At 41.8% G+C, this 24,874-nt stretch overlaps 1 protein-coding gene across 1 annotated transcript in view; it reads left to right on the top strand.

Moving 5' to 3' along the window:
- The first annotated feature begins 207 nt into the window (after positions 1 to 207).
- The window catches only part of spata20 (spermatogenesis associated 20), a 43,637-nt gene continuing 18,970 nt past the window's right edge, over positions 208 to 24,874 (top strand). The window contains exons 1-15 of the mRNA XM_072667808.1: positions 208 to 446; positions 1,109 to 1,246; positions 2,132 to 2,196; positions 2,288 to 2,442; positions 2,560 to 2,703; positions 2,873 to 3,074; positions 4,343 to 4,473; positions 4,890 to 4,994; positions 6,184 to 6,258; positions 6,686 to 6,898; positions 8,090 to 8,282; positions 10,510 to 10,678; positions 17,167 to 17,375; positions 21,109 to 21,308; positions 22,221 to 22,301. Of these exons, the coding sequence (XP_072523909.1) occupies positions 247 to 446; positions 1,109 to 1,246; positions 2,132 to 2,196; positions 2,288 to 2,442; positions 2,560 to 2,703; positions 2,873 to 3,074; positions 4,343 to 4,473; positions 4,890 to 4,994; positions 6,184 to 6,258; positions 6,686 to 6,898; positions 8,090 to 8,282; positions 10,510 to 10,678; positions 17,167 to 17,375; positions 21,109 to 21,308; positions 22,221 to 22,301 (2,280 nt within the window). The 5' untranslated portion in view covers positions 208 to 246. The remainder of the gene's footprint in view (positions 447 to 1,108; positions 1,247 to 2,131; positions 2,197 to 2,287; positions 2,443 to 2,559; positions 2,704 to 2,872; positions 3,075 to 4,342; positions 4,474 to 4,889; positions 4,995 to 6,183; positions 6,259 to 6,685; positions 6,899 to 8,089; positions 8,283 to 10,509; positions 10,679 to 17,166; positions 17,376 to 21,108; positions 21,309 to 22,220; positions 22,302 to 24,874) is intronic.

Here is a 24,874-nt window from a genome sequence, read left to right as displayed (position 1 = left end):
CCAATACTTTTGTTCATAGGGTATATTTATTAAATCATAGTATTAAATAAATATAATAAATATACTCCAAATATTTTCCACCCTGATCCTTTATGGGCTCTGTAGTACAGAGAAATCTGCACCATGGCGCATTACAGACCCATGAGCTCTGGCGGCCTCTTGTGGCCGGTGTGTGAACTTCACGCGGCTTCACGTCCAGTCCAGTGCCAAAGTCGGCACTCCAGGCGGGACTGGTTTGCGTTTAGGATGCTCAGACTGGTCTGGACACGGTCACCCTCATCTACCAGACGCTTCGGACCCTCCAGGCTGCTTAGTGGAGCTTTCTCGAAAAAAGACAGAGGTCGTACTCGCACTTTGTTTAACAGACGGGGCTCTGAACTCACGCCCACCCAGGACTTTGACAGCTACCCTAGACTTGTGAATTTCAGGTGTCAGCGCAGCTTCAGGTAAAAGCTAAACACGCGTCCGAGGACGAGCTAAGGGTGGTTCTCGTGGTACCAGCGCTGTGCCGCTAGCCGGGACGCTAGTGCTAGCTAACTAATCGCTGTCTTTAGTGCTGTGTGTGAGGGCTAGTTGGCTAAGTGTCACTTTGCCCCAGTCTGCTAACCGATGTAAACAAACTGAACTCAACGGTGCAGGCGAAGCGTCCAGCAAACAAGCTGTCCAGCAAAAGACCTGCGATCACGTTAAGCACCACGACAAACCGGCGACATGTCTGTGTGAAAATGCTGCCTAAAAAGCAAACTGACAGAAAGTGAGCAAGTGAAAAGGACGCAGAGCAAAGCTGGTGCCCAAGATTAGCTAGCTAATCTAACGTTAGCTCGGTAGCTCTGCTGGTGTGCATGATTCACTGATACCTGTAGCATATAGCACACAGCTAGCTATCTAGCTACCCTGCTAGCATACTAATTGATTAGAAGGAGGCTATAGCTAATTAAATCAGCCTTCTGGTGAGCTTCAACCCTCAGTAAGTAATGACTGTAACTCTCTGTTTTGGCTCAGTCAGATGTGGAGAATCTGAAAGAAGCCCGATCAGCGATGTTCTGTGAGGTTATCTGTGCTTTTACACGGATGCAAACTCTTGATCAGCCTCCTTCTGTTTGAGCAGGGCGCCTGAGGCAGCCTGCTTCAGTATGGCATCAGGCAGTGATGGGCAAGAGAGTTTACCTCCACCGAAACACACCAATCGCCTGAGGAAAGAGAGGTCCCCCTACTTGCTGCAGCATGCACACAACCCTGTGGACTGGTGAGGACCTCCTTACAACATCACCAGACTGTGTTCTCTTGTGATCCTGGAGAAAATATACAGTTTCACAAAGGTTCAGGCACCTAAGCACGCACGTAGATTTCTCCCGGACGCCCCAAGCAGGGAACGGATTTGTTGAATTCCATCACCGGCTCACCTGATTTTATCATTGAACCCTGATTTACCAATCCAGGTGTTGGATGATAACTATAAGTAATACTAGACTCACATTAGGAGAGCTTTAGAATATGTTTTTAATGAACATAGTGGTGTAAAAACACTACTTTTGGCACTTATTAAGTGTTTAACTCCATTACTCCTAAACACTTACTGCCCAGATAAGGAGCTTTTCACACACTTCTTTATTCTATCACACAATCTCAGTATATGCATTTATTGAGAGATAGTATGTAGTATGTAAAGAGCCCATATCCAACAAACGAAGCGGAAAACTCTACAATTGGCTCATTTTCACCCTGCCTGCTCCTCACTACACCCCATCTCCACACGCTTGTTATCGATCACCTAACGTGCATTTTTCAAATGTGCTGAGAGGGCAGGATACCAACAGATATTGATGATGAACGTACTCTTTAAACAGGCTGTTTTTGTTACTGATAAATGCAAATAACCTCTGTTCCTTCCAGTCCAGCTTACTGTAACTTCATTGTGAAAGGTATATATATATATATATATATATATATATATATATATATATATATATATATAAATCCAACTTTTAAAATGAAAAGTAAGTAAGTAAAAAAAAAAGGAATTTTTCCACATATGGGCCCTTTAATGGATTAATAATGGGTAATGTAATAGAAAATGTACTTCCAATAATCCAATAATGCACACCTGCTTGTAATGTTTGCTTTGGTTTAGGTTTCCTTGGGGCCAAGAGGCCTTTGACAAAGCTAAAAGTGAAGACAAGCCCATTTTCTTGTCAGGTAAGAGAATAAGCCACATCTGAAAGTCTGAAACCGCTCCTGTCACTTTGTCCACTTTGTGTTTCACACGGTACGTTGTACTCTGTCACAGTGGGTTACTCGACTTGTCACTGGTGTCACGTGATGGAGAGAGAGTCGTTTGAGGATGAGGAAATTGGGAAGATCCTGAGTGACAACTTTGTTTGTATAAAGGTTGACAGGGAGGAGAGACCTGATGTTGACAAAGTCTACATGACATTTGTGCAGGTTTGACCCACTATGAAATCACACTGATCCAGTTTACCATTATGATGAGTAAGTGAAGTACACATTAAATGCAAAGTCATGTGCCGGTTTATTTGTTTTCACTCACTTCTCTCTTAGGCAACTAGTGGAGGTGGTGGCTGGCCGATGAGTGTTTGGCTTACTCCTAATCTGAGACCATTTATAGGGGGCACATATTTCCCTCCAAGAGACAGCGGCAGGAGACCTGGCTTTAAAACTGTACTTCTGCGGATTATGGAACAGGTACAGTGTACACTTTCTTTTAATGTACTGCTATCTATTTAAGGATGCAGGTTTGCAAAGTCCAGGCAGTCTCTTTCAAAGTTTCCTAGTCTTTTCTAGAGTTTTGCCACTGTGAGGCTTTGTGTCCAGTTTTTCAATGGCTGATTTCTCAATCCCGCCCTGGCCTCAGTGGCAAAATAACAGAGAGGCGCTGGAGTCCAGTGGAGAACGGGTGGTTGACGCTCTACGGAAGGGCACATCCATCTCAGCCAACCCAGGAGAATCTCTACCGTCAGCCCCAGATGTTGCTAGCAGATGTTTTCAGCAGCTGGCTCACTCATATGAGGAGGAATATGGAGGATTTCGAGATGCACCCAAGTTCCCCACACCAGGTAAACAGATGCTGAAATGGTCAGAAAGTAGTACACAACAAAATTAACAAAGCTGAAGTGTTTCGTATTAAGAGTCTGCACTGAAGATGATGTCATATTTTCAGCCTGTATTTCTTTCAATTAGACCGATTGTGACTGATGAGGACTAAAATCCTTTATTTTTTTGCAGGTATTTTTGAGATTTGTGGCATTCAGGAGTATTTAGAACATTCAGTAGCAATGTCTGACTCACAACTGACATGAATCTAGCTGCCTATGTGCTTTCTGTCAGTCAACACTGTGTAAAACATCCATAAAATGATGATGTACAACCTCCTGAAACTGGAAGAACCTCTGAAGATGACACTATGACTGTGTCCAGAACCACATGCTCCTATGTTAAATAGTGTATAACAGTAGTACACAGTCATGGAGTTGCTACGTTCACCAGACCAGCACAACTTTTCCTGAGTCAGTGTGTGCAGAAGGGATAGGCATATAGCGTATAGGCAAAGTGAAAGCTAGGAAAAGGAGCGGTGTATCCTTGCTAGGTTAAATCCCAAGCAGACTAGCTTGTACCATAAATAGAAAGGAAACTTCAGTCTCAGGCAAAATAAAAGGGTTGTAAAAAGGCATGTAAAACCTGTAAATCTAGGCATTTTACACCCCAACCAAGTCTCAAACATGCTATATAGCATACATACAGTGCCTTGCATTGTCCGTGTTTAGTTACATTACTACCTGTGTTTAAATGTTTTTGTAATCTGCATTGTATGTAATGCATCTGCACAAACTAGTCTAAGTTGATAAAGTGAAATGAGAAAAAAATATATATATTTAAATTATATAATATAGTATAAATATATAAAGAAAATTCTCATGTGCATGTGTTTACCCCCTTTGCTATGAATGCCCAAAAAAGTTCTGCGGCAACCAATTACCTTCAGAAGTCACATGCTTAGTGAAATGAAGTCCACCTGTGTGCAATCTAAGTGTCACATGATTTGTCAGTATACAGCTTTTCTGAAAGGCCCTAGAGGCTGCGACACCATTAAGCACCACTAATCAAACCACACCATGCAGACACAGGAGATCTCCAAACAAGTCAGGGACAAAGTTGTAGAGAAGTACAAGTCAGGGTTGTGTTATAAAAAAATATCCAACTCTCTGATGACCCCCAGAGCACCATCAAATCCTCAAATGGAAAGAACATGGTACCACAACAAACCTGCCAAAAGAGGGCTGCCCACCAAAACTCTCGCATGAGATTCTGTGTTTTTGGGTTACAGTGAACCTGATGTTCCTAATGTCATTTTGGGCGGTAAATCGTTCTTCCTCGGAGGGAGCAGAGGCATTACAGATGACTCTTCACACTCTCAGGATGATGGCCTTAGGGGGCATTCATGATCATGTGGCTCAGGTAATTCAGCATAACATCCGTTGATTGTCTTTTGTGACTTCAGAAAGGAAAGCAGTATATACGTTTTATTGACTCCTGACCGTATCTCAAATATCCCAGGTGCGTTTGTTCATAGGTATTTGGATGAATTAAGGCCTTCACATCATCCAACAACTGTAGACAATTTTGGGTCAAAATAATGCAGACCAGTCTTTAATCGTGTCATATGATATTGAATATTTCAACGCTATGGCTTTAATATATTGCAAGCCATCTAATAACCACAATACACTAAGCATCAGTATAACCACAGTATGGAAGCATGTCCAATATTATGCTAACTCTTCCAAGTGACAAGAGAGTGACTTTTTTGTTCTTTCTTTCCTATTTTCTTTCTATGGTTTTTGTTTCTTTTGTCTGTATTTTGTCCGTCTCAGGGTTTTCACAGGTACTCCACAGACTCCTCTTGGCATGTGCCCCACTTTGAGAAGATGCTGTATGATCAAGCCCAGCTGGCAGTTGCATACATCACTGCCTACCAGGTGTGTTTGTGTGTGTGTCTGATATAATGGATTTTTCCTCTAGATACCCACTTTTTTCTAGCAGCACATATACTCTTTCATATAAATACTTTTTTTTTTTTTTTTTTTAAGTGTTTTACTGTTCACATACATACCAGGGTTAGATAGAAACTGCATTTTTGAGTATTGATTGTATTGATTAAGTATTGAAGTTGTTCTTTGATGTAAAAATTAAGTGACTTTGTTTGCTCAAATGCGATTTTACACGTTTATTTACAACGGTGTTATTTTGTCCCACAATGAAACACACTGGTTTTCTGTTTATGGCGATTTGTTCTTTTAATAACATGAAGAAATTGTGTTATGGGGTATAAAAAAAATCTAAGTCACAATTTTATGCTAATATTAAATATAATTTGCTTTTTGGGGAAAAGGTGACCACCTTGTAACTTCACCTTCACCCTGTTTTATATGCGATCTCAAAAGCGGTCAGTCCAAGTGGGGGTCTGTTTTCTTTGTTCCTCGTTTCTACTGTATGCAAAAGAGTAGCTTCCAGCTTCATGTTTAAATAACCACAGCATCCTGCAAGGTACACTCTTGCCAGAATCGGCACTGTATCCGTGTCCCGATAAGTGTGAACCAGCCTTCACTGAAAAGTGTTGCTGTTCTCTCTGTGTCCTCTCAGTTTCAGTCTGTACAGTGTGCAGTTAGCTAGCAAAAAAAAATGCAGTGTGGTCTAGTGGGGTTAGCTTGGCACCTGTCTAACACCTGCTCGCTTAGTCAGCTTTCCCCTTACTGTCTTTCTCGCTTCATCAAGCCGGCTAGCGTTAGCTTTGTGTTCTCCGGAGGTTGCCCTTGCATTTAGCCTCGAAAGGCTTCTGCTAGTGGGATGGGTGTATGTCAGTTTTGGGGAAGTAAATATAATGAATGAGTCAAGACAGCTGCATAACAGTTTTGGGGTTTTGGAATTGGTCCTTTTGACCAAGGATACAACAGTGTTTGAGGTTTTACCCTATGTCACGTCCATGTGCAGAACCTTCATTATTCAGCTATGCCAAGATAAATACAGTTTTCCTTTAAAAGAAGCTTACATTATCCAACTGGTGTTCCTAAATCTGCTGCTTCACAAGCATTATGACAGCTCAGCAGCTCACTTTACACATGGCACAGGTGGGTTTTGGGTGGTAAGGTACTGTGTTTCATGCTGCAGGTGTCTGGAGAGCGCCTTTTCGCAGATGTGGCCCTCGATGTGTTGCAGTACGTCTCCAGAGACCTTAGCCACAAGGTGTGCCATCTTTTCTACTCATTAGTAATCGCTTTCACTATAGCCTTGCTGAGTCTGCACTGTTGCCAGATAGGAGAAACATCCTTCAGACCCAGGGCCATTTTAAGGTCAGCCCACCTACAGAACACGCACTGCCACAGCATGGTGGCCATTTTGTGATAAATGGCCCACTGCCAGTGAACGAAAGGCACAATTAAAATCCTTGATGATTAGAATGATATTTCTTATGATTTATGGACTTATTAAAGCTTAGGATTATGCAAATTTGCTGTGGCTTTGTAGAGGTCAGTCTCTGTGTAGAAAGTAGTGTTGAAGAAGAGCATGGCCTAAGAGATCACCTACTCTAGCAAATGCAATAATAAATGTAAACATATTACTATAGAACTGGGTTTCATTTTGGTTTTTAACACTCCACTGCCCCCTACAGTCTGGTGGCTTCTACAGTGCTGAGGATGCAGACTCTCTGCCCACACTTGAGTCTGGCGAAAAGAGAGAGGGAGCCTTCTGTGTGTGGACAGCTGGAGAGGTCAGAGATCTGCTTGCGGAGACAGTAGAGGGGGCCACTGGGGGTGCGACACAAGCTGACATCTTCATGCATCATTATGGTGTGAAAGACCAAGGCAATGTTGAGCCAGAACAGGTGTGCATAGTATTTGGATGTTAACTGTTTTTTTTTTTTTTTGTTGTTGTTGTATTTGTTTGTTTGTGTTTACTATTTTTATACCATATACAGTTAATGCAGCTCTGTAATAAGCATATACGCTGTCTGGGCATTTTATTAGGAACGCCATACTACAACTGGGTAGGTCCTCCTTTTGCTCTCCAAACAGCCTTGAATCTTCGTGGCATAGATGTTGATTGCTTTCCTTTGAGATCCTAGTCCATGTTGACATGATTTCATCACACAGTTCCTACAGATTTTCACTTTCAGGCAGCCAATTTCCCATTCTATCACATCTCAAAGGACTAGGAAAGCCACTGACAGATACTGAACTGGACTTTTACTTTGAAGAGAATGCTAGAAGTAGCCATTAGAAGAATTGTGGCTATGAATGGATGCACATGGTCAGCAACAATACTCAAATAGAGTGCATCAAGTGATTAATGATTGGTATTAAAAGGCCCAGAGCATACCCAGAACGTTCCCCAACCCATAACACCCCCTCCACCATCTTTGACTGTTGACACAAGGCAAGTTACATTCATGGTTTCAAATTTGTTGTGCCAAATTCCGAGCCTACCATCTGCCTTAGCAGAAATCCAGTTTTCAACTGTTTAGTTCTGGTGAGCCCGTACCCGCTGCAGCCTCAGCTTTCTGTTCTTGGCTGACCGAATTGGAACCCAACCCAGACTTCTCCTGTTGTAGCCCATTCACCTCAAGGTTGGACGTGTTGTGTGTATTTTGAGATTTGTTGTGTATTCTGCTCACCACGATTGTACAGAGTCAGCTTGAACGAGTCCGGTCGTCCTCTGTTGACCACTCTCATCAACATGGTAAACTCTAGAGACCATTGTGCTGAAAATCCCAAGAGATCAGCAGATCTAGAAATGCTCAAATGATCTGGCACCAACAATCATGCCACACTCGTCAGTGTGAATGTTACTGGAAACTGCTGCCCTGGATCTGCATGTTTTTATGCGTTACACCTCTGATAATTGCTAAACAAGTAGGTGTACAGATCCTCCTAATAATTTGCTTGGTGAGTGGCAAACTGTCAGCATGTAATTTTTGTATATTTTCATTAGATTATGTTGCTTTCTTAGGACTTCGAAGTGAAAATGTATCCTTTTGGAGCTTCTGTTCATAGTTTGTTTGTTGATGTGTCTACAGGACCCACACGGTGAGCTGCAGGGCCAGAATGTGCTAATCGTGCGCTACTCAGTGGAGCTTACTGCCGCTCGCTTCGGCCTCAGCGTGGACAGATTGACTGAAGTGCTGGCCAGTGCCAGGGCCAAACTGGCTGAGGTGCGCAGAGCACGCCCTCCACCTCATCTGGACTCCAAGATGCTGGCCTCCTGGAACGGTAGGGCCCCTGCGAACAACTCCACTGTGCTTTTCTTTCATTCTTCTCATTGAGACGGGCAGTGTAATGACCAGTAAACAGAAGCTGAGAAACGGGGCACTTTGCTAATTAGTGTTCTTAATTACCCTCCATAGAATGTTTTCTAATGGAAACAGCCATCAATTAATAAGTGAAATGCTGAGGCATGAAAAAAAAACATGCCAAAAGCAAAGCCCTTAAAGACTTAGCTCGCCCACTCAAGCCCCCTGGCTTTATTGATCGTGGAAAGCCAGCGATGCCGTTGTAAATGCAATACTGTGATATTGTTTTCACTAATAGCACTGCTGTTATAAGTTATTCTCCTGAGATTTGCTTGCTGAGAAATGTTGAGGCAGGTATTTTGAAAGCTCTGTAAGAAGCTCTCTGTTCTGTGTGCCCACCTAATGAAAAGCTATCAAAACCTTCACAGGGTTCCCTGTCCCTTTTAAGAGCCCCCCTACATGTCTAACGCTGCTCATAGTGACTAATGAAGTGATATTTTAATTGAAGAAAGATGGAGACATTGTTTAATCGCAGCGGCCCTTGGTGTGCTCCACTCCATTACTTTGCTAATTCACTGAGACTGCGTTTCTTTACCTGCAAAGTAACTCACATTAATCAGAGATGATGGGGCCCCCTCACACAGTGCCATGTTAGCTAATGGAATGCTCTGACAGGTGTATTGTTAGTGTGTCTGCGCTCACAGCACCTCTGTTTCTTTAGATCAAATGTCCCTTAGGCAAAACTCCTCTGTCCCGAATAGCACTAGTGGCTCTTCTCTCTCCAGCCAGGAGTGGAGTGGCACTATTCTATTTAGTATCTCAAACTGGGCCCTGCAGGGAAGCTTGTATTATTGTAAAAATGCACTACTATTTTTATTGTCTCTAATTTGCAGTTTTTCAGTATATTAAATCTGCTTTGATTCTTTCTAAAAATGTGCTCCTTGTTTAGAAACTCTGAGAATTAATAAACATTGTTAAAATTCAATATCTGGCGAACTGCCGCAAATTATGCCATTCCTCAGCCACTTAATGAGTTATCTGTAAATTCATTCAATGGCGCCAAATCTGCACTGTGTGTGCAGGTCAGTGATCGTCGTCGAAAAAACAAGAAAAGACAAGGTCCTGGTCTAGTAAGTGAACTTTGTGATTATCCACAAAGAGGGCCTGAGAATAAAAAAAAAGTTATGAAAATGCCTGTTATTCATTGTCATTGTTTTATTACAGTTTGTGTACTAATGGCCTTTTAAGAAAATATCATCTCAAACCTAATGCAAATAATAACTTGATATAATTAAACAAAGACAAAAGTCCACAAACCCAACTTGTCACAAAACAAACAGGAAATTAAATGTTATTATAGGTGTATATACAGGTGTATAAAATCATGCACCTAGCCATGCAGTCAGCCTTTACGAATATTTGTGAAAGAATGGGTGGTTGTAAAGTCCAGCATGGTGTTGTAATGAATTCAGTTGATAAAATTTCTTCCCTCTTAGATATTCCGCCATCAACTGTGGGTGCTGTTATTGAAACGTGAACAAACCACAGCAAGTCAGCCACGAAATGTCCGACCACATGTGAAGTTACAGAGTGGGATCGCCGAGTGCAGAGGCGCATAGTGCATAAAAGTCTCCAGTTCCCTGCTCACTCAAAAAGTACAAAGGGCAGGGACAACTCTATATTACTGCCTATGGGTTTAGATTCGGGTGTCATAAAAGACCCTGTAGGTGTAATGTGTAGGTGTCCCAATACTTATTGGGACACCATATAGTGTATTTTGGTGGAGTTAAATGACTGGTTCAATAAGACGTGTAGAATAAGGATAAAAATGGCCAACTCTAAGAGACAAAAATAATTGTGTAAATTGTGGACCGTCTGCAATGGGTCCTACAAGTTTCACACAAAACTAAGAGTTACAATGCTGATCAATTATATACACTTCTTTAGAAGCCTCTCCTTACCATAGCCGAATAGTTACCTTTACTGGATTTTATACCACTGTTACACATATTCCTTTGCCCCCCCAGTGCTTATTATTTCTGGACATATGAGCTCCTTAAAATTGGTATTGTGACAGGGACCCAGTTTCATATCGATCTGGCCCCAGTGCCTACAGGTGATGAATGGTTGATTGACGTTCCACCACGCTCACAAAAAGCACTTGCTGGTTTTATTTGCTCATTCTGCAATAAATGTCTTTCTCTCAGGTCTGATGCTGTCAGGGTTTGCGCGGGTTGGCTCTGCGTTGGGGGACAAGGCGCTGCTTCAGAGAGCAGAACAGGCTGCGCAGTTTCTCCTGGAGCATCTGTGGGATAAAGAGGGACAGAGGATACTGCACTCCTGCTACCGCGGCGACAACATGGAAGTGGAACAAACGTAAGAAACCTCCCTGAGTCTCCCTCAAAATCAGATTGTACAACTGCAGAAATAGATTAGAGGTTAACAGCGTGTTGTGCTCTTTTACACAGGGGAAAGGTTTGGCCCAACTTTTCCGTTCTTTGTTGTTTCTGATTCTGGCAGGACACTTTTTTCACATAGAGGAAAGTGCTATTCTCTGAAAGTGCTGGCATCTCACAGCTGGCATCTCTCCATTTGTTTGATGCTCACCCTGCTGCAACAAGGAGACAAAATTCAGTGTATTCTGTAGAACCTACAACTGTAGAATTATTTTATTGTCAATTTAATCATAGTCTTTATCTTATCTTTATCTCTGATGCTAGATGTGTGATGCTAATATGTGGAAAGGCAGACTGTAACACACCATGGGTGTTCTGGCAACATGGCAATTGTTGAATTTTCTAGTTACGCAAGAAAACTAGCACACCTCCCCCATCCTGTTTCCGAATGCAACGCACTGCTTATAATTGCCTTGGCACACATTATGCCAATGTTCAAATGACCCAGAGTCAGCACAAAACAATGAACGCTTCTTATGCTACCACATACATAAACATTGCCCTTATTATGGCGGGGTACCCTCTCATTTGTATTCATCAGTTACTTATAGAGTCAGCTCCACATCCCTGATTGTGCACATTTTCCTGTAAGCACACGTTAATGAACAATATTTCTCTTGCCTTGTTTACTGGTTGCTCACCAGTGCCATTCTGTGACAAACCGCACCGGCCAGTTCAACATGAATAGTGTTTGCTGTCAATCTGATTCTGAGGAAGTCCACCTTCTTCAGTCCTCACTCCTGCCCTGTACCAGATCCACTTGCAGCAAAACAGTCCCAAAGCATGTTGCCACCACCACCATGCTTAACAGCTGGTATGGGTACAGTGTCCTGGGGATTGCTTCACACTTTTACTCACTACATTTTCAAAACAGACTCGTTACTTAAAATTTTTAGTTAAAGGTTTTTTAATTAGGCAGTTTCTAATCAGATACCTTAAGGAGCTTTGCTGAATTTAACAGTCTGGTTAAGCTACAATGTTTGCTCCTCTTTTCCCCACTATACTTAATGTAGTCAAACACACCTGCCTAGCGAACTAACAGTGTTTAATATTGATTACTTTTGCTTATTAGTTCCACCAGTTCAATATGAGTTAATGGTTAATAATGTAGTCATGTGAATGCTGGTTTTTTTAGTGGTCTGAGAAGCAGGTTTCTGGCTTTGACAGAGCAGAACATTTTTTTTTTTTTATTTAAAAAAATATTTGGAAGATTTTTTTTTTTTTTTTAAGAAATGTTTACTTTTTTAACTTGCATACATTTAGGAGTGTGTATTTTTATACTTGAGTTAAAAACATAAACCATACTTCAACTTTAACCAGTGTATGTTTAAACTGGAGTGTTTACACTTCTCCCTAAGCAAGGCTCTTGTGCCTCTGCCACCTCTGCCAATAAATATTGTCAAACAAACACTTTTTAGAAGCTACCAGCTGTAGTCGACCTTCATTACTAACAGGAACTTAAGAGGTCTTGTGCTTTAGTTACTGGAGTCGTCTGTTGTAGAGGGCAGTGATCAGGAGTTTTTCTTATAAACTACTTTTCAGATACTCTCCCGTACTGAATACCGTGATTTTTATTCAACATCTGCTGCACTTCATCTAATTAAACCAGTCTAATTACAGTGCTTGTAATGAAACCTGCAGCTGATCAGTGTTTGTGAAGCGCTAACTGTGTCCTCCATATGCTTAGAATAGCATATTATCACAATAACAATTTATCACGATACTATAAAATATCATCATATTGCCCAGCTCTACCTCTAATGGGTAAGAAGTGAGTATAATGTGATGCTAAATGTGAGGTTTGACTCCATTACACTGGCGTTAGCGGCTAGTCCAGACAGCACTGCCTTTTGGTAACTGGTGCCACTGAGGCTGTTTATAGTATTACTGTTTAATGTTGTATTGCACATTTTGCATGACTTGATGTGCCAATATTTTACACAAATGAAAACTGAACAGTAGGTCCTGTATAGGGAACTATATTTGCAAATAGCATGATTACAGTCCAGAGAGTTGGCGTGCTGTCTCGCTCTCAGGAGTAGCTGTGTGCAGCACTGTTTGTTTAGAGAAGCAGTTTGCTGAAAAACTGGATGCGGGGCTGCTTTTAATTTGCTTTTAATCTGTTTCTGGAGGATTTCCCTTCTCTGAGAGTAATAACTGAGACTCTCAAAGCCCGGGTGAGCTCCAAGATGATTAAATTACAGGAGAGGGGAGACTGTAGCGCGTCTGCTGATTGTGTATCTGCTCCGCTCAATTTCACCCTTACAAGGAAACGTTCCCTTTTGTCTGTTCCTCCTCGTGAATTTTGCACACGGCAAATTAAAGTCTTCTCGAGAGCCAAATCAAACATTCAGAGATGAGCGGGATAAGAATTAATATCTGATAAGAAGGAGGCAGATTCCCTGCGATCTCTGTCAACTGGAACATCTCGCACAGATGAAATTAGTGCCTAGATTTGGGGAATATCCGGAAGGGTATAGTGCTGGTAACGTGGACCTGAAGCATCTGGCCTTTTTAGCACTTCTGTAATTGCAAAGGCACTTTCTTCACATGCTCGTTTGTGTTTACATACCTATCAGACCTTGTGTGTAGTTCTGTGTATATTGATTTTAAATGATTGCACGGTTGTTTACCCTTTCCCCAGGAGAGATCGAGGTAAGGTTTTTTTTGTTTGTTTGTTTTGAGATTAGGAGATAAGGCTGTGGAATAGCTGCGTTTTATCGAGGGTACATCACCTGGGGAGTCGGGAGAAGGAAGGAATGGAAAATCGAGGCACCGAGCAGTTCATTAAAAATTGACTGGCCTAGTTTGATTTGTTTTTGCTGTCTCACAGGTCTTTTCGCAAGTTCAGTAGCAGTTCTCCACCCCGAGTTCAGCTGCCGAATGAGAAGAATCATGTTTTTCCACTGAACCCGGTGCTCTTGTTGTGAACAGAATGTACCTGAGGCGAAGCCTCCTTTACAGTGCAGCGAAAGTAACCCTGCTTTCTGAATCACTCTGCAACTTTGCTCACACAACATTTTAATAGCTCTCAGAATCTCACGGCTGTCTGCAGTGACATGCCAGGGTCAGATGGAGGGTCAGATAGCTAGGCAGCTTCCCCTCTTAGATGCCAAACACAGCTATTCTCACGTCTCTGGAAATCTCAGTTATGTAAAAATGACTTTGACCTGTAAGAGTGGAGGTGGCATCAAGCACTAGACCTTCTCTTCATGTTCTCCTAACACAATGTTATCTTCAGTCCTGTCACTATCAGCTCTCTCACACTCTGCCATCTACGCCGACACCTCACTGGAGGTGCCTGGGACCCGAGGCTGAAAAGTCCTTGATACGTTCAGTTTAATCAACAACCTAACCTATTTTAAACTTCAAAGGTTCTCCTAGCTTTGGCGTTCTGGCTTCTTCGAGTGCATGTTTGAAGAGCCCTCATCGGGGGAGGCTATCCTTATTCATATGAACACCCCCGATCACCATCAATGCCCTCAACACTAGGAGAGTGAAGACTGCCGCTGCTTGTAGTGCACTTGGAAGAAAGTTCCAATACAACAGGTAGCAGATGCCTGTGCTGACCAACATCACACTTCATCAGAGTGATGTTGGGAGAAAGTGTCATTAATCTGAGAGAGCCAGGCTAATTGTGCTCTCTTGGACTCTGGCTGCTGATGGTAAACAGTATAGTGACAGTGCCTTAGTCAACTGGACCACTAAGCATCACTATATGATGTGGCGAGGAAATGCCATCAACCTGAGAGACCAAGACCAATTGTGCGCTCTCAGACTCCGGCTGCTGATGATAAACCGTATAGTGACAGTGCCTTAGTCCACTCCGAGTTCACTCTGAGCCCCTTGGTCTGTATGAGTTTCTGCTTAGGGTACTTCACATGTACATTAAGTCATTTTTAAAGATCACTTCAACACCTTAAATCCTTCTTTCACACATTACACTGTTAGCACTTCCAAATACTTTTCCAGTACTTGAAATCATGAAGATTGCACAGATGGTCCATGAGACCAGCATGCACAAAAAAAACAAAGCAACTGTGAATGTGAATGATCTTGTGCTTCAAAGCTCCACTTCCAACCAAAAGCTTGATGATTCAGATATTCCTCCTTTCTTCCAAAGGCACCCTTCCAAAATCCTCATGTTGCACCAAACAAAGCAATAGACAGAACGAAATTACCAGTCAGAGTGGGGTGGCAGTTGTCATCATAGATAACATGGTGATTTTGGGCTTGAACTCGCATAGAAAGAAAACACGATTGTTGAAACTCCTCTCATTTACATAGCGTGAGTCAGAGTCACTTTACCATGCTAAAGTCTTTGTAACCAATCGTACGGAAGTGGCCTCGATTTGGTGTGTGAATCTTGTTGGCCCACTGTGGCCAAAATGAAAAATGGAACAATCACTACATCAGTTGTAAACATGCCTACTGGTATCCTGCTGGTTTTCCAGTTTAAAATCCTTTTATAAGGATGTGTTTCGTGATAACTTGAGAGAAGGCTTTTGGGGGGAAAAACACACACTTCCTTTGGTGTGGATTGTTAGGATCTTAGGACTGTTTGAAAGTGTTTTTTAGCAAAGGTTACTTTCACAGAGCCAAATATTTTAAAGCAAGTGTGTTCGCGTGTAACAGTGTTAACAGTCTTCGCTGAAGTGCATAAATATGAACCTACTGGCACCATGCCTACTGCCAGGTATAGAGGGTGCTGAATCCAGGGGGCTTTGAACTTTTGGGAGGAGTTGAGGAATGTTCTTGTCGCTGAATGCAGTCAGATTCTCACAGCAATCTAGTAGAAAACATCAAGTAGAAAGCCTTCCCTGGACAGTAGAGAGAGTTACTCCAACAAAAAAAACACCCCAATAAATAACAAAACAGTAGCAGTGGCCTCAGTTTGTCTGTTTCTGGCTGAAATAGTAAATAACACAAAAATCTATGTTTTCTGGGGCTGAATGAGTTGCCACATACATGTTTAATAGAAAAAGAAGAAATTCTGGGGTTCTGAATTAGCAAAGAAATGATTGAAAGACCAATAATTCCATGACATTCACGTCCACGTTGAGTGTATGTAAACTTCTAAACACAACTGTAGATGCATATCACCACTGACAGACAAAAACCTTGTATTTTTTAAACTTTAAACTTTTTTCTGCTCCTATAAAGTTTTGATTTTGGAGCATTTCTGTTGGTTCACTCGTAAAATGTGTATACAATATAAAGAACAACTGATAGTTTCACATTATGTCAAAAGGTTAAAAACTGCAAAATGGAGATACAAGGTTTTTGCATGGCCGTGATAATATGCATCCAATAGCCATACATTTTCATCTTAGCAGACCAGTGTTATCCCGCATAGCCAATCACTCTGGTTTTAACTTTTGTCTCTTCATATGTTCCACATTAGTGTGCTACACTCCACTGGCATTGTTCCACTGAGTTGTATCTTTCACAAAGAAAAAGCTGTGTTGTTTGGACCACCAATACTAGCTGGGTTGTCTTTATTAGCCTATAGATTAGTGTCTGGGCTAGCAGTGAGGTTTGTTAGATCAGTTTTCCCAATGGCTGTTTGGTTGATTTGCTTAACACACAGAACCCTGGGTTTATTATTTAGTTATTAGTCTTATTTAAAAGCTGCTGTAAAAATATTTGGTGAGCATTTTGCTCAGCACATTTTGTGCGCTAAGCCCACAGGGCTCTGTTTTGGGGTTTGTAAGCATGGGGCTTATTGTGGCAGTAGGGTAGTTGTAAGGGTGAAGAACTGCAGTGTGGCCTACGGACAGGGTTTAATGGGTAAATGCATGCTGGGAGACACTACAGCACCCAGAACACCTGATGAACTGAGTTAGGAATTGTGGATTCTGTCCATCACTGTTCATTCTGTCCATCCTTGGGGAGTGCAATGCTCCAGACGAATATTGCATAACGTGCTTAGTGTGAGCCCATTAAAAGGTTTTCTGCTTTGTAAATCATCGCCGTTATTTTCGGGGTTGGTCGCCACCTACCGCTACGTAACAGTGGGGAAAGCCCTCATTATTTCATCATTAATTGCGGCGGAGTTACAGATGTAGCAGAACTGTATTTTCAACCACTTAGGGGTGCACTAGACAGGCAACAGCAAAAGTGCAATTTTGCTTTCAGTATAAAATGGTTGTTAAATCAATTGCTGGTTCAAAATAAAACAAGGAGAGTTGCTTTAACCCACTTTTTAACCCCCTTAAAACTGCTGTCCATTCATCCAAATAGCTATGCAGAATGAATCCAACTGTTGTTGTCCCTCACTAAAACAAATGTAGTCTCAGGATAACTGGATTTGCACATTTGCTTGTAAACTGTCTGTAAAAGTCTGTACATGTTTATTTGTGTTTATGGTCCAAACTCAGTGGTAACTTTCCCTTGTCCTCTCTCCAGAGCCTCACCCATCGCAGGCTTCCTGGATGACTATGCCTTTGTGGTGTGTGGTCTCTTGGACCTTTTCGAGGCCACACAGACTGTGCACTGGCTGCAGTGGGCTGAGGATCTTCAACGCACACAGGACCAGCTCTTCTGGGATGCCCAGGGCAGTGGCTACTTCTCTAGTGACCCTTTAGACCCCACCTTGCTGCTGTCCCTCAAACAGGGTGAGACAAAGCACAGTCCTTGTTAAATATGGACAAGCGCTGCGTTTAAGGAATAGGTTGGTGAAAAATCATATTAACATGGTCAATCGTCTGAAGTATCCTTCTTTAGTTTAGAACAGGACATGCTAGGCTAATGTTGCTAAGCACTGGCCCTAGACTGTCGCCAGTCTTATTTCTGTAAATACATGCCCAAAATGACTTTTAGCGATTAAAGTACTGGATTATGTGGCTTTTCAGAAGATCTTTTGCTGATTGACCGCATCTATAAGCTGGTCCTTTAAACGTTAGCTCAATACATTGACATTTGTAAAAAATGTAAACACTCTTAACTCACAACAGATGTTTATGTATATAAACATGTGTAAAAATATGAACTACACTCCTAGGGGTTTTGGTTGATTTTTATAATATGTGGTCAGGGGGAAAACAAGAAGTTATTAAATTATAAATGGTATACTATATCATCTTTGTATAGAATGCTTTGTTATAACATGCTTTGTTTTGGTTGAAGCGTATGGTTGTTTTCATTATTATAACTATCCCATTGATGTTATGAAGGTATCTCAGACATGCTGCTGTCATTTACAGCAACATCCCAGGCACATGTTTAAAGTTCCTAAGTTAATTAAAACCTGTAGTTGCTCAGCAATAGCATATTAATATAGATTTTTTATTCTATACATTTATCTGCAGCCAAACTGATTTTTATATTAATGAAAAAATATTGATTTCAAACTTCTGATTTCCAAATATCAATAATTGACAAATATCATGTCAGACTTTTAGTCTTGACCTTTCTTTTAAACAGTGAGTGCATTCTGAACCCATCCACACTGTGTGTGCTATGTCTTCACTGCTGGGCTCATTGACGTGGGAGTGTGTGGGAGTTTGAGGGAGTGAGTCATTTGGACAGGGTGATGGAGATGTCCTGCTGTCACTCAGTGTTCAGCATCACTCCACTGCATAGCACTCCCATCACCCCACTGCTGATAGCACTCTACCAAAGTCTGAGGAATCCTTCACCACTCCGGCACCGCTCCGGCATCACGCCGTCCTACGGCCCCTATGGTGTTTTCTTTATTCCATTCTATTCTTCCTTCGTTTGTTGCTTGGATTATCCTATTCCCTTTGATCTTTGATCTTTGTTCTTCTCATCCATCTTTTGTGTGTGTGTGTGTGTGTGTGTGTGTGTGTGTGTGTGGAAACAAACACCTGGTGCATTTGAGCCTCTGTCTGATGCCTTGAATGACTCTGTTCCATATTTTGTCGTCAAGAATTGGAGGGGCATGCTGATTCTAACGCACAGAAACACACTGCGAGCTTTGGCCTATGACTGATGGCACTGTGAAAATGACACTGACACCACGAGATACGGATAAGGGGGTGGGGGGTGCTAACTGTTATGCTTTTCTTGTTGTCGTTGATAAATTAAAAGGGACGCAAGAGAGATTTTTCGTCTTTTCAGAGTGACTGCGCCTGTATACAGTGAGTTTAGTGTGTAGAGTTCCATTAGGAGCTGCAGTGTGTCAGAGCGAAGTTCCTTCAGTGCACTGTCACTGGAAGACGGATTACCTCCCAGACCACATGCCACTCTCCATTTTACGCCCTGTCCAAACCCAGCCACTTCTAAACTTCTCACTGGTAGTGCATAAACTGCAAGTCTTATGCTTTTCAAATTCGCACAGTGTTGCAAAGCTTGTTGTTGTTGATCTTTGCAGGTATTTTACATTCCGTTAGCTTGGGGCTTTGAGATGAGAGCTGTCTGTATGTTGGTCAGAGGCAATGTGTGTGAGTCATAATGACTTGGCTGTATGATCAGCATGCGTGAGCCTGCATCTTCTGAAACAATGCTTGCCATATTGAGTGTGTGCTTATGTGCTTGTCTCTGTGCTCACATGTTCCCCATATGCTGCTGTCAAACTGTCTGGATTCACTTGCTATTCAATAATAACCCTGTAATTCAATAATGGATTGGAACTAAATAATTCAGTATTACATAAATATACAGTATTTTGATTTAAAATTCATAATTTTATATTTATATATCCATTTCTGATCTTCTGCATCTTTCTGCCATAGCTCCATTCATCATTCAGGATGCATTAAACATTTGAAAGAGCTACAGCTTTTTAGAGATTTAGATTGTTCACATACACTGAGGTATCTGGGGTGGCCGTCCTCCAACAAACTGCAAAAAGACAACCCAAAAAACGGCTGAAGATTTAAAACTGAACTCCATCATGAGCGAGATGTGACCTCAATGTGAAGTAAACGTTAGCTAGCTAGTACAACAGAGACAAATGCGGGTGAATTTAGAAGTAAAGTCTGGAGGGAGGGGGTCTAAGCTAGAACATTGATAATAGATTTTGGACCACTTTTGTTTTTGACCGCTGAAGAAGAGGACCTCTTGGCTGATATGTGGGAAGAGAAAAATAATGATTATTTTAATTGTTCTAATTGTTGAACGACTAAATTAAAGTAACAGGTTTATTTTTTTGTTGTTGAGAAGAATTTGTCTTAAGAATTTGAGAATCTCTTCAATTCAGTAGAAAAAAACATATATACGGTGTAACCCATTTCAAAAGTTTCAAATAGCTCTTGTGCGAACCATGAAGACGATAAAACCAGATTTGTCTTAACATTTCTGTCATGAGCTGAAAATATGAAGACCACTAATGGTGTCCTCTTTAAAGACAATGCTTTCTTGAAATCCTTCTTTCATTTCTTGTCTTTTAAAGACACTATCTTAAGAGCAATAGAAGTAGTGTCTCTAAAACATATACTTAATAAACACACGTCTTCATCATTCCTCATTTTTCTAGTAATGAAGTTCTGCTGTTTTTGTTGGAAGTTGTCTGACCAGTGTGCCACAGTCCATTCTTTTTCAAAACACCCTAAAAAACAACTGCCAACATTAGAATGGTCTGTGTGCTCTGGCCTTTAGACCGAGTGAGAAGGGTGCTGTGATGCTTAACCTTTGTGGTATTCTGAACAGTGCATCTCTCAGACCCCAAGGAAGTGTGTTTGCAGAAAAGAGGTCTAATAAGTCACCTTTAAAACCCATGAAGTTGTAGAGCAAAAGCCTCATTTCATACCAGCGTCTTGTATAAGCACACAAATTGGTTTGTGACATTTATTGAAAACAGGAGTTCCAAACTTTTGCAACAGCATCTGTTTGGGACAGCGTTATGCTGTATGTCAGTCACCACTTCAGTCCGTCTCTTAGCCACCAGACTGTCCACAACTTCGTCTGCATGAGGTCATGGAGCACGGGAAACTTCTCCCAGGATACATGTACACAAACACAGAAAGCAGATAAAAACAATCAGCTTACAACTGCAAGCTACTTCACCTGCCCTGTCGGGAACTTCCTGGCCTTTGCGACCTGATAAACAGACAGAGGTCATATTGATAATTTGCATTATCACTACAGTATCACTCAACTTACCCAGAACAGAGCTGTTTACAGTGTACCAGAATAAATTTCCTCTGTTTACTTTGCACTCTGAAGAATAAGAGCAATGCCATATAAGAGCCACCTTTGGTCCCCAAAAGAACGTTTATCGTGAATGTGATGTGTGAGTGTGTAGAAGCTTTGATTAAATTTGAATGTTGATTATATACTAATTACATAGGAATTCTTCCTATAACCATGCGTTCAAGCCAACAACCATTTAGGGTGATTTATTATCAAAGGTGTAAGGAATTATCTCATGTCCCTCTTTCTCTCTAGATCAGGATGGTGCAGAGCCCAGTGCAAACTCTGTGTCTGCAATGAATTTGCTAAGGTTGTCCCACTTAATTGGCAACCAAGAGTGGATGCAGCGCTCCCAACAGCTGATGACTGCCTTCGCTGATAGGCTAGCTAAGGTTCCCATCGCCCTTCCTGACATGGTCCGAGGCCTCATGGCACACCACTACACTTTTAAACAGGTATGTATTGTTGTTTTCACCACAGTTTATTGAGTCAACAGAAGATGTAGTCCTAGGATAAGGATAGGTACAACTAAGCTGTAAGCTAAGTGTCCGAAACTGTACCCTATTCACTATATAGTGCAGTACTTTGGAGATTTGGCCAGTGTTGAACACTGTGTAGAATTCCTTTGCAGTGTAATAGGTAGTTTACAAACAGTGTATACTAGCAGACATGAAATACCCATAGTTCATTGAGTTGTTTGGTTTGAAGATTTGTGCGCAGCTTCTATGAGGAGTACTGGCGTGCAATTTCACACACCGAACGAGGCCTACGAAAATCTTTAGTAATTGTTGAATTATGTCCCCATAATAGTGCTCTATATAAATAGTGTGAACATATGGATTTTCATATGTACGGGATAGTGACCAGGGCACTTTCGAACACAGCCCTACATTCATTAATCCCAAGGAAATGGCGGTCATGTGAAAACATTAGGACCTAAATATGAGGTTATATAAATATATATAAAAAAAGACACCCCACTCCTCCAAAAACCCTTTCTAATCATGTTCTTCACATCTCCTCTCCAACAATCTCTACACCTGGTATATAACCAGGATCTTAGCCACACGTAAACCAGGCATAGTGATGCCTGGCTGGCAGTTGTGCTGCAAGTCAGTCTCCAAGTAAAGACACTTTCTCCAAAGTTTCCTCCTCTGCCACTATGTTGTAAAAGCTGTTGAAATTGTTATGAGCACAGGAGAAGTCATCTGAGGCGGAGAAATAACAAACTGGAGGTCCAGGCAAGGGCAGCCTTATCCTCAGCACACCTGCCCACCTCATTACTGCAACAGTAAGAACTGACCTCCTCTCTTTCTTTCCTTCCTTCCTTCTTTCTCTCTCCCTCTGTCTCTCTCTTTCTTTATTAGATCATAATCAGTGGTCAGCCTGATGCAGAAGACACAGCCAGTTTGATTGCCTGTGTTAACTCCCTGTTTCTTCCCTACAAAGTAAGTTTTATTTGCAGTGCTTTAGCTCTGTTCTCACACGGGGGGGGGTAATCTTCAGAAGTGCACCCGATACCTGCGCAACACAACATTGCCACAGGTATTTTGTGGCAGGGGTGCACAAAGCAGACAGTAATGCACACATTAAACTAGGTTGATAATAGATAAGGAAAGCATCAAAGCATTTTTGGCTGGAGGCTAAGGAATGCAAGGCTCTGCATGCTGCGCAAAGAGACACATAAAACTGTGTGGCACAACAGATGAAACCACTAGCAGCCAGTGAGCTATTACACCATGTGGGAGACCAGGGTTCGATTCCCAGTCTGGGTGACCGTATGCTGCGCTACACCAATAAGAGTCCCTGGGCAAGACTCCTAACACTACATTGGCCCTCCTCTGTAATACGAGTTACCTTGTAAGTCGCTCTGGATAAGAGCGTCTGCTAAATGCTGTAAATGTAAATGTAAAACACAAGGTACACTGCACACAAACAAAATAGCAAAACACGTCTTTCTCATTGAAAACAAACCTTAAAACTGGGAAGCTGAAACTGATATGTCTTTCTAATCAGTGAATAGAAGAGGTCATGCATAACCCTGACCAATCATATGGCTAACACGGCTCCCCCCTCTCTTCGAGTCAGAGCAACCTGGCGAGCTAAAGCTAACGCTAACCCTGGCGAGCTGAAGCTCCAGATGCTATTGGATAGATGGGAGGTCAGACTTGGCACCACTAGGTTATTAAAATATAGTTAACCCTGTGAATCACAACTGCAATCCCACAAATCTTAAATGTTTTTACTTTGCAGATACAACCATTTATTAAATTAGCATGCGCCCAGAATGTTTTACAGAATATTGTAAATATTTTTGAATTGCTAGTTATGCATTTTAGGTGAAATTTGTGGGAACCCTAAATTGCAGGGCCTGGGACAAATGCCCCCTACATCACTATCCTGCTGACTGATGTTTACTTCTTTGCTTTTCTGTTATGTTTCTTTTGTAAGAATTAGAGGGAAAACCACTGGGTTTTGCACAGTTCTGTCCTGATTATCCGTAGCAAAAAGTACTCCTTTTGAGAAAAATACTAATATAAAATGAATCACTAAAGCAATGAAGATGCATGTATTATTCTGAGCATTCAATATGCTTAGTTTTCAATCAGTCGACGAATTAAGATGCCTGGACTGTATTACACAAAAAGGTATATATTGGATTATCCTGCTAAACTCTTTTCAGCTTCAGCCTCTTCAACTTCATCAGCCCACAGGACTGGTTTCCGAATCTCACCTGTCTTCTCTAGATGTTCTGTAGCGTATTTTAAACAATTACATTTTGGGACAAGGTCACGGTTAAGATTTCCTTCTTTTGACTCTTCCATGAAGAATTTGTTTGTGAAACAAACACTTATGAAACAAGCAAAAGCTTTACAGCAGTAAACTTGGGTAATGCTTACATAAGAAGTAGCCTCACCAATCCCATTTTTTGGGCCCATACAACTTGGATTTAAACCCCATAAAACTATGCAGTTCATATAATTTCACTCTCTTCAGCCTCACAAATATCTTTCTCCTGTTTGAATGACTCTCTTGTTGGTCTGCCCAGAATTGCATTGTGCATTAACGCATAGTCAGAGCCCTCTTGCCCCCCCCCCCCCCTTCTTCTTTTTTAGAGCCCTCATGCTAATGAGTGGGCAAAAGCAATCTCACACAAAAGGTCAAGTTGTCAGATTTCTGTCCTGTGCATGCTGATGCATACACTGCAAGGCAGGAGCTGGGACAATGGCTACACAGCGCACCGCGTGCAGAATGATTTTGGAATAATTAGTAAATAATTTGGGCTTTCTGTAGGCCGTTGCCAGAGGCCTGGCTTTGTGCTTTTTTCCCTTTAGTGTAAAGGTCATGGTAGCTTAGAGATAGCATTTTCTCTCTTTCTGCCCTTTTCCCAGCTCATATAGCCCCCCTGCACCACCATCCCGCCCCCCACAGCTTACTCAACATGGGAAGCGGAGAGCAAACACACATTCACACACAGATCCCACCTGGCCTTTTAGGTGTTTACTGTGCTACGCAGGTATCTAATAGAGGACACGTGATGAATACACGATGGGGTGGGGGCAGGGGAGGGGGGGCTCCCCTTTTCAGTTTGCTGTTCTCTCGGGAATGAAGCTTGCATGCTGTGGGAATCTAATATTGTTACTGTGTGAGTAAAGCCTTTAGGCAGACCCTCCTCCCTGCTAGTAGGAAGATGCAGCTGTGGAGTGTTAAGGGGAAACGGATCAGGAGTGTTGGAGGTGGAAAGTAGCCCAGAGGCTTTTGTGCTCCTTTGTGTGTTCTGATTGGAGCTGGTGGATCTGCATGTTGATGATGATGATGATGATGATTAGGAGGCTCAGCTAAGGTCGCTGACCTCGCTTGACCATACATTGTTTGGCCTTACACATGCAAGTTTGTTACTGTATTCTGTTGTTTGTGTGTGCTTACAGTTGTATCAAATACTTAAACTCAATTCATTTCAATATTAAATTATCCAACTGGTTTCTTTTATAGTAAACATTTTCAAATAATTTGTTTCTCA

The sequence above is a fragment of the Salminus brasiliensis genome, chromosome 22, assembly GCF_030463535.1.
Source record: "Salminus brasiliensis chromosome 22, fSalBra1.hap2, whole genome shotgun sequence".
NCBI lineage: Eukaryota > Metazoa > Chordata > Actinopteri > Characiformes > Bryconidae > Salminus > Salminus brasiliensis.
This window is presented reverse-complemented; position numbering and strand designations above follow the sequence as displayed.